We start from the raw sequence: 14,085 nt of genomic DNA on the forward strand, positions 1-14,085 counted from the left end.
AAAGGACCGTCGGGGTCCACTGGCATTAGAACTGGAAAAGTGGGATCATGAGATGAGAACATCTCTACATTTAAGTAACTGCCCCCCAACCCCCCAGTGCTTGATATAGATAGACGTACCTCTCCAAATGGGGTGTAGAACTGGACGATATTGATGTCTTTATCTTGGTTGGCTGTTCTCTGGGATCCTGCCACAGCCAGCACGCTGCCACAATGATTCCACTGGATGCTGACCACGTTCATACCAGTGTCTACCAGGACCGGGCCTGTAATAAGTACGCACTACGTGTCCTTACTGTGCCACTGTTAGTACAGCGAGCTTTAATAAGAAAGCTGCAAGGATACAGCTATGAACCGAACTGATACAGTCAGGAGTGAGGGGCATCAACTACGTGGCGGTTTTAGTTTTCTGGAAGTCCAGATAACCAAAGAAGTAACAATCTGCCCACTGGATAAACTACAATACCAGACACTACTCATGGGATGGTGCGGCGCTATTTTAATGAAATCAGTCTTTTTTTTTTGTTAATTCCGTACAACCCCCTTAACTTGGAATTAAAGGGGTTTTCCTAGCTAAAAACAATAATGACCTGGGTCGGCAATTTAAGATCCACACACGACAACCCGCCCAAACAGCTGTTCTCAAAGGAAATACAGCAGGAAGCAGACAGCTCCGTTCTCTTTGTAGTGGCTGAACAGAAGCACTGCAGCTTAGCTCTCATTCAAGTGAATGGGAGCTGATCTGCAGTGACGTAGGTTGGCCACTACACAGAGAACAGCGCTGTTTGCTTCCTGCTCTTTTTCCTGCGTATCAGCTGCTGAGAACCACTGATCGAGAAAGGAGCTGGTTGTCAGACACCCACCGATCTGATAAAGATGACCCATTCTTATGATATTTTCAGTCCTCAAAACCCCTTTAACATATACAGTTCAATGACTGATGGATTCAGAACAGTACAATAGGAAAGGAAATCTCTATCCCATGAAATCATAGGACTGCCTGATACTTACTTTCATCATTCTCATGCCTCATTATCTGGCAGCGCCCATTATCGAAGCATATAGCCAGACAGGGGCAATCTGGCTCCACATATCCCTTACTGCCTGGATACCAGTGCATGCCCGCAATACTCAGAGGACCCGTCACATTGATCAAACAGCTCAAAACCATTTTCACCTAGAGAGAGACAAATCACGACAGTGAGATAAGACCTAGTCACACGCAAGATGTCGCCAAAAGATAGAGATTAGGAGACAGAATGGATATTTTTCATTTGACAAAGCTTACAATGAAGTTGCCCTGGTTGTCATAAAGGTGGATTTCTCCATTTGCCATCCCGAAAAGAAGAATTTTGCTGTCCGGCGACCAAGCGACATGGCACAGCTGTATGCCTTTCAGCTCTTTGCCCCAAATACGATTGCCTAAAAAATATTGAGACCAAAAAAAATCGCACCATGAGCTCATAGCAATCCCTCAACCAAACGTCTAAGAAAATACAAGAGCTGGATATGTTAACATTTCTTAAATCTGGGCAACGCGGTGGCTCAGTGGACAGCACTACAGCCTTGCAGCGCTGGAGTCCTGGGTTCATTTCCTGTCGAGGCGAAACATCTGCAAGGAGTTTGTATCTTCTCACCGTGTTTGCGTGGATTTGCTCCCATTCTACAAAGACATACTGATAGGAAGAAAAATGTCCCCAGTGAAATATGCGAGAAATGGGAATTAAAGGGGCATTCTAGGACTACAAAATCTAGACTTAGGATAGGTCACAAACTGGGGTGGACATACCAAAGCGTCCAGCAATATATAGAGCATAGAGGAATGATGCCAGATTTCACATTTCCTATTGATCATAGGTGGAGTTATTACCCATCAAGACTAAAGTACCATGGAAAGAAGCAGCTAGAAAGCAATGTGTCCTTACCATCCACTGAGCCCACGATGACAGCACCGTCCTCATACACAATACAGATCTTCTGTCCATCTGCGTTCCAGCTCATGCTGCGGACCACCGATTTGTTTCTATTATTGATCATCTCTTCGTACCATGAGCCTAAGACAGACAGCACACCAAAATTAGGCAATACAGTGGACCCCATATGTGCAGTAGATAGTCAAGATAGAAATGTATGTGACGCGATGTACTAAGAGGTGGCTTTACACATTACCCTTGTACAGCATCCAGACAATGATGAGTCCATTCTGATCACTTGTGGTCAGCTTCTGAAAATGCTCATTCCATGTCACCACCTGCACCGATCCTGCAGAAGAAGTAAGGTCTAAATAAGATGTCCTGCAGAACTCTGAATATTATATCACTGTCAGGTCCATATTACATGATTATGAGCGGATAGGTCAATGCCCCCACGATCCGCCGGCCCCTATCCTTTTGTTGCCATCCACTAGTTCCTGCTCACTTGATTACTGACATATAAAGCCCTACCATACGTTGCAATAAAGGGGGCTTGGCTGACTGGGGTTTTCAAATGAACATCCCAAAATATTTCTACCTCCATGATCACTTCTACATTTCGTATCAGTTTTAAGAACCTTAAAGGGATTCAATCATTAAAATTGCATTTTTTTCTCCTTAACACATAGGAATTCCCTTAAGAAAGGTTATTCTTCTCCTACCTTTAGATGTCTTCTCCGCGCCACCGTTCCGTAGATATCCCGGTTTTCGCCTGTATGCAAATGAGTTCTCTCGCAGCACTAGGGTTGGGCCCCAGCGCTCAAACAGCCCTGGGGGCGTCCCCAATGCTGCAAGAGAACTCTCCAGCATCGGCCTCTGGAACGCCCTCTCCACGACGTGTTCTTCAGATGGATTTTTATGGCTTTAAATAGGACGCATGCGCAGTCAGTTCTGCCATAGGGTACAGCCGACTGTGCACACCTGCGGCCATTTTCTTGTGGCCGCTTACAAAAGCGTACTGTGTAAGCGGCCACAAGAAAATGGCTGCAGGCATGGCAGAGCGCACTGCGCATGCGTCCCATTTAAAGCCAGAAGAAGCCATCCGAAGAACACGTCGCGGAGAGGGTGTTCCAGAGGAAGAAGAGGCGTCGCTGGAGAGTTTTCTCGCCCCCAGTGCTGTTTGAGCGCTGAGGACCGCCCCCAGTGCTGCAAGATAACTCATTTGCATACTGTTGAGAACCAGGATATCTACGAATGGCTGCGCGGCAAAGACATCTAAAGGTAGGAGAAGAATAGCCTTTCTTAAGGCTATCCCTACGTGTTAGTTTTAATGATAGGATCCCTTTAACTAAGCACAAGTAGGAACAGCCTTAAGAAAGGCTTCTTCTCTTACCGTTATTATTCGGATCCGCCCCGCCATTCCTGAGAGATATCTTCTTTCTTCCATATGTAAATGAGTTTTCAGACAGCACTGAGAGCGTTCCCCTGCGCTCTAATAGCATAGGGGGCGTCTTCTGTCCTGTCCAAAAACTCTCCAGCGACGCTTCCATCTTCTTCTCTGGACCACTCCCACATCACCTTCATGTCATCACCCAAAAGCGCCTACTGTGCATGTCAGTCAGACATTTTCCTGTGGCTGAACGGGAGAGACATGACCCTGGCCCCCCCATTAAAAAATTCTGCAGTGTTCAGGTGAGTACTGTGGCCTCTTTAGCACTTACCAAGCACAGTACCATACATTTATACAGCAGCTGTGCTTGGTATCGCGGTTCAGCCCGTTCACTACAAAGGGACTGAATTGCGAACAGATCATATGACTGATAAATGTGAGTTCACATGGCTTGTGATACAGCACCTTTCACCACCTCCTCCAATTCATGTTCTTAGCAACTGCTAATAGTCTCTGCTCCACTCATTCCAGCACAGTTGGAGTTTTCCCTCTAGTCCCCACCATTCCTGAGCAACAAAAGCAGTTAGTTTTCATACCTGATGTACTATATAAGCTCTGTACTGTCAGGTGGGCAGTGTCAGGCAGGGGGCTTGATTCAAAGCTCCAATCAGAGGCAGCCAATCTCAGAGCTCAAAGTCACACCCCTTGTCTGCTCATGCCTGACACCGCCCTCCTGACAGTGCAGAGCCTAAATAGTATATCAGGCACCAAAACTAACGGCACTAATTGCTCAAAAATGGCGGGGGCTAGAGTGAAAATTCTAACTGGCTGGATTTAGTAGAGAAGCACTTATTAAATGGAGGTGTTGAAATGTCCTCTTTAGAAAAAGCGTACCTCAGGGGTGCTACTGCCTCTTCAAACAACTAACAACTCAAACAACTGTTGGGGTCCTGGGTGTCAAACCCCCTCAGATCTTCAACTGATCACCTTAAATGGGTGTCCTGCAAGTCTTAAGTTATAACCAAGCATCTATCCTCATGCAATAATAGCTGATCATGGCTCTCCCAGCTGGATGACTACTGTGGAACAAGTTTTCGCACAATGAAATAATCTATCCAAGATGCTCCATCCCACGGTTTCTATTACATGGAATCCTTACCGCTGTGCCCCTCCAGGGTCTGATTCATGGAAAGATTACTGGGTGCGGCGAGCCCTTTCAGCTTGGCATCATCTGGAAAGAGAAATCATATGCTCAAACAACTATTACATAAAGGAGGAGAAAGAAATGATTATTTTAATAAATCTGGACAGACAAGAAACCGCAGAAAGTTTTCAATAAGTCATAAACAATTGCGAGGAAATCAAATGAAGGAGAAAGACGTTACATGCCGGAATATCTGCCCATAAGATGAATGACCCAGCGGTCGCCCTATAATATCACATCTCTTCTATCCCCGCCCTGGGCTAGGTGACATAGAGGCCGTCCATTACTCATGTCACCGCTGTTCATAGAGGTCTGGACAGGCAACCTTATGCTTAAAAAAAAAAGCTGAGACTTCCATGTTCTCGAGAAGTTCAAGTTCTTTAACCCCTTCTTCCCAACACAACCATTTTTAGTTTTTTACTCTGTCTTCCAAGACTTCATTTTTACGGCGTTCACTGTGCAGCCAAAATGACATCCCAGGTCACCTGTCACAGGATACCAAAATTATATTTATAGGAACAGGACGGCTCCCATGATGATACTGCATGAGAGCCATCCTATACAAAGAAAGGTAAGTGGCCCATGAGGACCAGCTACTGGGGGGTAAGGGTGACTTTGGGGGATCATTACAAAAAGCTATGCTCGTGATCCAAGTGAATTCAGATCGCCAGCATTAGCTCCGGGTCTCTGTTACGCAATACAGCGGAGACCCGGTAACTATGGTGGATGCTCTGCTTTAGAGCACTCGCCATCTTTAATGACCTGGCATCTGCCGTACTATTACAGCGGAGGCCGAGAAAGGGTTAATATGTGCTGCCAGCGAGGGGTAAGAGGTGGACTTTGTGTTGACACTGGTGGTCGGATGCTGGGCTGTGTCTGAACACCCGCCTGGACTTTATAAGACCCTAAGCAGCAAGTGGCCACACACGGATTAAAGTATTTTAACCCAAAAACATAGTGTGAACATGTCCTGAGAGACGGATATATTCAGAATGTGCAATGAAGAATTTTACTATTACGTTCACCTCACTGTCCCCTTCAAACGTTTCCAAAGATGGCGTACAAATGACTGAGTGTGCATCTAATGTGGGAGCGAGTTTGCAGCAGAATGTACTCAAAGTGCTTTAATCTATACCTTTGCGTCTAAGGGCGGGTTCACACCTGCGCCCGGTCTCCACTTTGTGGGTTTCCGTCTTCTGCCTGAGGAACTAGACAGGAGACGGAAATCCGGCAGTCAGTGTCCGCCCGTGAGCGTCTTCTGGTCTCCGCAGCGAAACAGTTTGTTTTTTTTTAACCGAATATAAAGTCGGAGATGCAGGACTTTATGTCCGGTTTAAAAAAAAAAAACAGTTTCGCCGCGGACAGGCACAAAACGCTCATAGGCGGTCACTTTGCAAACCCATTCAAGTGAATGGGTTTCAAAACTGACCGCTGGTTTCCGTCTCTCGTCCAGTTTCTCGGGCAGAAGACGGAAACCTGCAAAGTGGAGACCGGGCGCAGGTGTAAACCCGCCCTTCGGGGAATGGATGAGAAGCCCCCATAGATGGGAATGCATAACCAAATGCACTGGGATGTCACTCGGAGTGTCATCTGTGTGCACTCTGCTGCAAACTCAGCCCCATATTGAGCTCACACTTGGTCGTGTACATGGGGCCTTAGACACGGTTGGCACTGGTTAGTGAGGTGACCAGGAGGGTATAGCATTAGATGCTCAAAGTTCCTCCATCCCATCAGTATTTGCTATTTATGCATGGAGGATACTTATAGCAATGGCTTCCTGCATAAATAGCGTCCTCCTTACCCCTATGTAAACCTACCGTAACATTATCTATACCTACCTTTTATGTATGGTACATCCATACTCCTCTCTGGCAAAAAATACTCCTCAAAATGGTACAACTGCAGTAAAGGTAGCGCAACCTCTGTTCCACATGTCTAAAGGCTGTGCCTAGTATTGCCGCTTAGCTCCAGTGATGCGGACAGAGCTGAGCTGCAACGTGACACATGACTTGTGGACAGGTGTCAAAAGAAGAAAGAAAAAGACACCGAGCAAACCGTAGTGTAGATCTGTGGTTTTAAGGTTTTGATGAAATAACAGTATAGGCTCACCTTTCAGAGTTGTGTGAATACACAACACTTCACAAAGCAACAAGATCCAGGCAGGGATCTTGTAGATGGGTACAGCTGCAGGGTACCTTCCACCACGTGGGTGTAGGAAAATGCAAAATAAAAGGACCAAGTTGTCTCAAGACAAGGAGGACCCGCGCTGATACATTTAGGTGAAAGGAAACGACTTTATTGGAACAACACACAACGCGTTTCGGGCATGCACCCTGCCCTTCTTCAGGTGTAATGGTTCTTTAGCCGTCCAGCCGAGAAGCTCTTCGGCTGGACGGCTAAAGAACCATTACACCTGAAGAAGGGCAGGGTGCATGCCCGAAACGCGTTGTGTGTTGTTCCAATAAAGTCGTTTCCTTTCACCTAAATGTATCAGCGCGGGTCCTCCTTGTCTTGAGACAACTTGGTCCTTTTATTGTGGACAGGTGTGGCGCTGTTTATGACTGAAAGCAGCCATGTTTTTTTCTAATACATGGCACCCTTTATAATCAAAGAAGCCTGGATGGTGATTTTAAGAGTAGACATAGACACCAAACATGTGGAGTTATTCTATCAACTGAGAAAGTCTTAGATGAGAAGGAACATGAGAAGGAACGTGTTGACACCTTCAGCTCCTCAGGAGCCTGGTTATTGCCGCCGATGCTTAATGTACAGAGCCCCAACCTAAATACGATGGGCAGGTCTGAAAATATTGACTTGAGAGGCCTCCAGTGACGCGTCTCCCTCCATCTCAGAAGATAATCCGCAGTCTTCCCCTACAAGAAAAGCTCAAGGATCCGCTTTGTTCCCGTGTCCTGGCCGCGGCTCGTATAAACATCCCCCAGCAGACCGGTATCTGTTGTTTTAGGAAGTGAGATTAAGTAAACTGAAAGGCATCCAAGATGGAAGTGAAACCTTCATTCATTCACCTGTTTGCATTTCCAGCTTGAGGACTTTGAGCAGCCCGGACTCGCCCCCACATGCGATGTACCCTTGGTCCTTGTTCCACGAAATGCATTTTAGCCGGATGTTATTGGGGATGGCGATCTGTAGGGAAACAGCAACATGGATGATAGGAACATTTTGAGGAGATTTCTGGGCATTTTGGATACCTATAACTGCTCCTTGGGATAGGTCATCAGTATCAGTTCGGTGGGGATCCGACGCCTGGACCCAGAACAGATCAGCCTCCAGCACAGGAACCTCTACAGGAGACAGAGCCAAAAGCAGAAGGCTCCATCTATATCTACCTTCATCGAAGTAAACAGGAGCACGTACAGTCTTCAGTGTACAGCTTACGACACCAGAGGCTGATCAGCAGGGGTCCCAGCAATCTGATAGTGATAACTTATACTCAGGATAGAGCAGCAGCAGCAAAAATACCCCCACCCCTCCCCAGTTTGGAAACCCCTTTAACGTTTACGCTGAGTTTTGTGAACAATTTACGCAATTCAGAAACACGCAAAAAAAAAACTGAGTTTTGGTCAGTCTTCGTGAGGCTATATTCACACTTACATCAAAGTCTACAGTATCCGCTTGAAATCTGTGGATGGAAAAGTCCTGCATGCACAGTTTAAAAACAAGAGGCACCCAATCTTTTAAAACCCCCTAATGTGATGTTTATTAATGATAAAACCAATGTCAGATTGTTCGGGGCCGCCATCAGGCACTCCCAATATTCAGAAGCGACTGCAGAATTTGGACAAGAGCAGCGGCCTCTTCACTACTTACTATGTGCAGCGCCATACATTGTACAACAACTGCACTTTGTATTGTAGCTCAGCCCCATTCACTTGAAGGGGACTGATCTGCAAACTGGCCAAGTGCCTGATAAAGAGGACGTCACTGGCCTGTGACGTGGAAGTGGTGCTCACCAAGGGGCAGCATTGAACAGCTGATCGGTTGGGGTGCAGAGTGTTGGATCCCCACCAATCTGATATGGAATACTTATCCTAAGGATAGGACATTTATATTTAAAGGGATTCTATCATTAAAATCACATTTTTTTCTTGCTAACACGTAGGAATAGCCTTAAGAAAGCCTATTCATCTTCTATCTTTAGATGTCTTCTCTGCCCTGCCGTTCGGAAGAAATCCGGGTTCGGGCGGTCCCTAGCGCTCAAACAACACTGGGGGTGTCCCCAATGATGCGAAAAAAATCTCCAGTGACTCCTCCATCTTCTTCAAGAGTGGATTCAAACTTCTAGACCTCGGGCAGAGCCAACTGCGCGCGCCCGCAGCCACAAGGAAAATGGCTGCTTACACAGTAAGTAATGGGCCATTTTCTTGTGGCCTGTGGGCATGTGCAGTCGGCTCGGATGGAGGCAGCGCTGGAGATTTCTCTCACATCATTAAGGACGCCCCCAGTGCTGTGAGAGAACTCATTTGCATACCGAAAAAAAAACGGGATTTCTACCGAACGGCCGCGCGGGGAAGACATCTATAGGTAGGAGAGGAATAGCCTTTCTTAAGGCTACTCCTATGTGTGATCTACAAAAAAAAATTGATTTTAATGATAGAATCCCTTTAAAGGGATTGTCCAGGACATGAAGATAACTGATATTAATAACCTAGCAATAGGGTCCATCTCAATCAGCTGTTTCAGCATCAATATCCCTCTCTCAGAAGGATAGGACCTCACCAATCACCAAAACCAGGGTCCAATGACTGAGGTGATGGAAACCCTTATGGATGAGACAGTAGCCGGGGTCAGTCCCCTAAGACCCTACAACCATATGGCAATACGATCAGCTGTGATGTCATCAGTCATGTGACCTAGACATCAGTGTAAGGGGGCATTCACACAGAGAAAAATGGCGCTGAATTTGGTGTGGAATCCACATAAGATTCCGTGCTGAAAAAAAGTCTCCCATTGACTTCAATGGGTTCCTTTTTCTACTAGCATTGAAGTCAATGGGAGGCATTTTTTCAGCGCTGAATCTGATACGGATTCCACACCAAATTCAGTGTCATTTTCCTCCGTGTGAATACACCCTAAGAGTCCATTAGCTGGGACCCCTTGATAGCGTCTTGTCCCATTCTGGGAGCCCCTGCAGGTTGGGTTGCAGGTCATGTAAGGTCCACTTCACATCTACACATGGGTTTCTTTTCGGGGAGTCCGCTTGGGGGGAGTGGAAACATAATCCACATAAAAAAGTGGTTAACCTCAGGAAATTTGTGCACTCCATAGACTATAATGGGGTCTGTGTGGTCTCCGCATGAAAAATGCAGAGAGAAATGTGCTACTTTTGCTACTTTTTTTTTTTCTTCGCATTTTTCATGTGGAGAGGGGAACGGAATGGCCCGAACGCAGATGTGAATGGGCCCAACATACGTAACGTCCTGTATACGGATCACATGATGAAGCAGCTGATAGTATATACACAGTATATAGAACTGGGGACACGCCGTTCAAGGAAGCAGACTACTACAAGACAGGAAGAAGACTTGGAGTCTCCGGCTTCTTAATTCTGAACCACCACATAAGGTACGGGGTGCCACAAATGAAGTCTACGCCAATCAGGAGCTGACATAGTATTGGGGTATAACATCTGTTTTATGACAACAATATAGTAAATGAGACGGCCCGAGGAGTCACCGCCCTGCTCGCCCTGATCCCTTCCTCGCACCTCCCACTTTTAACAAAAGTATCCGAGAAATCAGGAAATTGACAACGTGGCGCACTTTTTGTGTACAAATGACACCAGTAAACTTGTCATAAAACGACATCACTCTCCTGTGGTAAATGACATCATAAATGACATCACAATTCTGAGGTAAATTACATTATAAATGACATCTAACTGTCCTGAGGTAAACGGCGTTACAAATGACATCACTGTGCTGAGATACATGTCATCACTGTCCTGAGGTAAATCACTATACTGAAGAAAATGACATCATAAATGGCAGCACTGTCCTGAGGTAAACGGCATAATAAATGGCATCCCTATCCTTCTGAGGTAAATGAGATCATAAATAACATCACTGCTCTTGGGTATATGACGTTAATATCCTTTCCCTGTCCCGATGTAAATGACATCATAAAACACATCACAGTTCTGAAGTAAATGACATCACAGTACTGAGGTCAATGACATTGCTATTCTGAGGTAAATTACATCATAACGGACATCATTGGTCTTAGGTAAATGACATTACTTTCCTGTCACTCTCCTGAGAATATGACATCATAACTGACAACACTGTAGTGAGGTAAATGACATCATAAATGACATCACCGTTCTTGAGTAAATGATGTTAAAGGGATCCTATCATTAAAATCACATTTTTTCTCGCTAACACGTAGGAATAGTCTTAAGAAAGGCTATTCTTCTTCTACCTTTAGATGTCTTCTCCACACCGCCATTCGGTAGAAATCCCGATTTTCTTCGGTATGCAAAGGAGTTCTCTCACAGCACTGGGGACGTCCCCAATGCTACCAGAGAAATCTCCAGCGCCGCCTCCATCTTCTTCAGGAACGGCCTCTCTGCGCATCTTCTTCCGGAGCTGGGTTCCAACATCTATGCCTCGGGCAGAGCCGACGGCGCATTCCCACAGGCCACAAGAAAATGGCCACTTACACAACTAAGCGGCCATTTTCTTGAGGCCTGTGGGCATGTGCCGTCGGCTCTGCCCGTGCCCTAGAAATTTGAACTCTGGAAGAAGACGCGCAGAAGAAGATGGAGGCATCGCTGGAGATTTCTCTTGCAGCACTGGAGACGCCCCCAGTGCTGCGAGAGAACTCATTTGCATAAAGACGGAAAACGGAATATCTACCGAACGGCGGCGCGGAGAAGACATCTAAAGGTAGGAGAAGAATAGTCTTTCTTAAGATTCCTACGTGTTAGTATCCAATGATAGGATCCCTTTAATGTCCTGTCACTGTCCTGATGTAAATGACCTCACAGTACTGAGGTAAATGAGATCACGAATGACATCACTGTTCTTAGGTAAATGACATCACTTTCCTGCCAATCCTAAGAAAATGACATCACTGTCTTCGGGCTTGGGACTGTCCTAAACTTGCCAAACCACAACTTGTAATCTTTACATGTGAGCCTGCAGCCCGCCTACACGACAGTCAATGCTCCATAGCAGGGGTAGGGAACCTTCGGCTCTCCAGCTGCTGTGAAACTACAACTCCCAGCATGCTCCATTCACTTCCATGGGAGTTCCCAGAACAGCAGAGCCAGTATGCATGCTGGGAGTTGTAGTTTTGCAACAGCTGGAGAGCCGTACGTTCCCTACCCCTGCTCCATAGTATCAGTATGAGTGCGCCCTCCGCCTCCCCTGCTCAGATCACCGCCATGCCGGACGTAATGCAGCCACTCACCTTCTTACTCAGGTATATAAACATAGTGTCTGTATCTGCTCCGGGATCCCGGTGGAGGAGACAGGATTGCTGTCAGTGTAACTAAGATGCCGAGTACTCCCGTTTCTAGGCAACCAAGAGCTCCGGCCATCCGCGCCGACGTCACTTCCTGTCCTGAAACGGCAAACGGCTAGACTTGTGTCACTAGAGGCCAAAGTGTATTCTATAAATTTGTCTCATGTACGGCAGAAAAACAGCATACAGCGGCCATGTTCATGAAGACCACAGCTATCACTGTGGGCAAAATATCTATGGCGGTTCCAGCCAAAAAGCACCATTAACCCCTTAGGAGACGTAGACATTCTGTATTGTTGTGTTTTCGTTTTTTAATTCCTATATTCCAAAAGCCATAATTCATTTTTCCATTTACGCAGTCATGTCAGGGTTTATTTTTTGTGTGACAAGTTTTACTTCAAAATGGTAACGTTTATTATACTGTACAATGTACGGGGAAGCGGGAAAACAATTCAGAATGATGTGGAATTGAGGAAAAAAAGAGCAGTACCGCCATTTTTTATGGGGTTTGTTTTTACGGTTTTCATTCTGTGGTAAAAAATGATATGTTGTTCCGTATGATCACAGTGATACCAAATTTATAATTTTTTTCTAGGTTTTAATAACGTTACAAAAATTGTAAATTTTGAAGAAAAAAAATCTTTGAATCACTAAATTCTGACCTTGTAACTTTTTTTTTTATAGTTCAGCATATGGAGCTGTGTAATTCCGACAGGAAAATGGACGACGGGCATGCGCAGAGAGTCCATATTACATAGTTACATACCTAGTCCAGTCATATTAATGTGACCACCGCCTACATTTGACGTCAACATTAAATAACCAATGGCAGAAGACACATGTCATCAGCCATCTGGGTGCACTCATCATTGTGGAAGGCACGATGGATCAACACAAGTATGCATCTATCCTTGCGGACCATGTTCACCCCTACATGCGAATTGTTTTTCCTCAGGATGATGGCTTCTACCAGCAGGACAATGCGATGTGTCATAAAGCTCGCAGTGTACGTGCGTGGTTCCAGGAACACCATGATGAGTTTACCATACTCCCTTGGCCAGCAAATTCCCCCGACTTGAACTCAATTAAGAATCTGTGGGACCACCACGCCATGGATGCTCAACCGCGTAACCTAGCGCAGCTGGCCACGACACTGGAGTCGGCATGGTTCAACATCCCAGTGACATCATCACAACATCCCCTCTCTTCCTGCACGTCTCGCAGCGGTCCGCTCTGCCGAAGGTGGTTATTCTGGATTTTGACAGGTGGTCACATGAATGTGACTGGACTGTGTAGTAGAAAAGATTGGATGAAGACATCAGTCCATCAAGTCCAACCTTAAACCCTACAATCCCCTACAGTATTGTCCCAGATGAAGACAAAAAAAAACCTATGAGGCTCATGCCAATTGCCCCATTTTGGGAGAAACAATTCCTTCCCAACTCCAATCTTGCAGTCAGTATAAAACCCGAGATAAACTAGTCCTTAAAGGGGTATTCCCACAAACATAACTATTTAAAAATTTGTAGATAATTAAAAGTTAAAATTTTTTGCAAATATTCGTAATTAAAAAATTTGCAGTTTTAAAGATTTGCCATTGGATGCGATAATGAATGTAAGCTCAGAAAATTAGTCATAATGTTCTTATTGTGGCCGGGATATCTTCTCATACATGTAGTGTCCCCGCCTGATAACACGGCTACAATAAGGACATCATGGCTGGGTTTTTGACAAGTCCCAGACCATAGAAAGTTTCTGCATTTGTTGGTTGTGTTCATTGGCATCCGATCTAGACAACAGATGTCAGCACTAAGATACTTACCGTATATACTCAAGTATAAGCCGACCCGAATATAAGCCGAGGCCCCTAATTTTACCACAAAAACCTGGGAAAACTTATTGACTCGAGTATAAGCCGAGGGGGGAAATGCAGCAGCAACTGGAAAATTTCAAAAATTAAAATGGTCGGAGTTTTTGGGTGCAGTAGGTGCTGAGGAAGGGGAGGGGGTGTTTTGGTTGTCTGTCTGCCCCTTCCCTGAGCTTGAGGTCTGAGTTTTTTTCCCCCACCTGGAATTCAGCCTGGCTGACTATAGG

At 45.6% G+C, this 14,085-nt stretch overlaps 1 protein-coding gene across 1 annotated transcript in view; it reads right to left on the reverse strand.

Moving 5' to 3' along the window:
- The window catches only part of WDR35 (WD repeat domain 35), a 49,151-nt gene extending 37,109 nt beyond the window's left edge, over positions 1–12,042 (reverse strand). The window contains exons 1-8 of the mRNA XM_075269205.1: positions 11,938–12,042; positions 7,533–7,650; positions 4,462–4,533; positions 2,169–2,261; positions 1,925–2,053; positions 1,288–1,421; positions 1,011–1,176; positions 120–265 (exon numbers count right to left, since the gene is read on the reverse strand). Of these exons, the coding sequence (XP_075125306.1) occupies positions 120–265; positions 1,011–1,176; positions 1,288–1,421; positions 1,925–2,053; positions 2,169–2,261; positions 4,462–4,533; positions 7,533–7,650; positions 11,938–11,961 (882 nt within the window). The 5' untranslated portion in view covers positions 11,962–12,042. The remainder of the gene's footprint in view (positions 1–119; positions 266–1,010; positions 1,177–1,287; positions 1,422–1,924; positions 2,054–2,168; positions 2,262–4,461; positions 4,534–7,532; positions 7,651–11,937) is intronic.
- Positions 12,043–14,085: the final 2,043 nt, after the last annotated feature.

The sequence above is a fragment of the Leptodactylus fuscus genome, chromosome 3, assembly GCF_031893055.1.
Source record: "Leptodactylus fuscus isolate aLepFus1 chromosome 3, aLepFus1.hap2, whole genome shotgun sequence".
In the NCBI taxonomy this organism is placed as follows: domain Eukaryota; kingdom Metazoa; phylum Chordata; class Amphibia; order Anura; family Leptodactylidae; genus Leptodactylus; species Leptodactylus fuscus.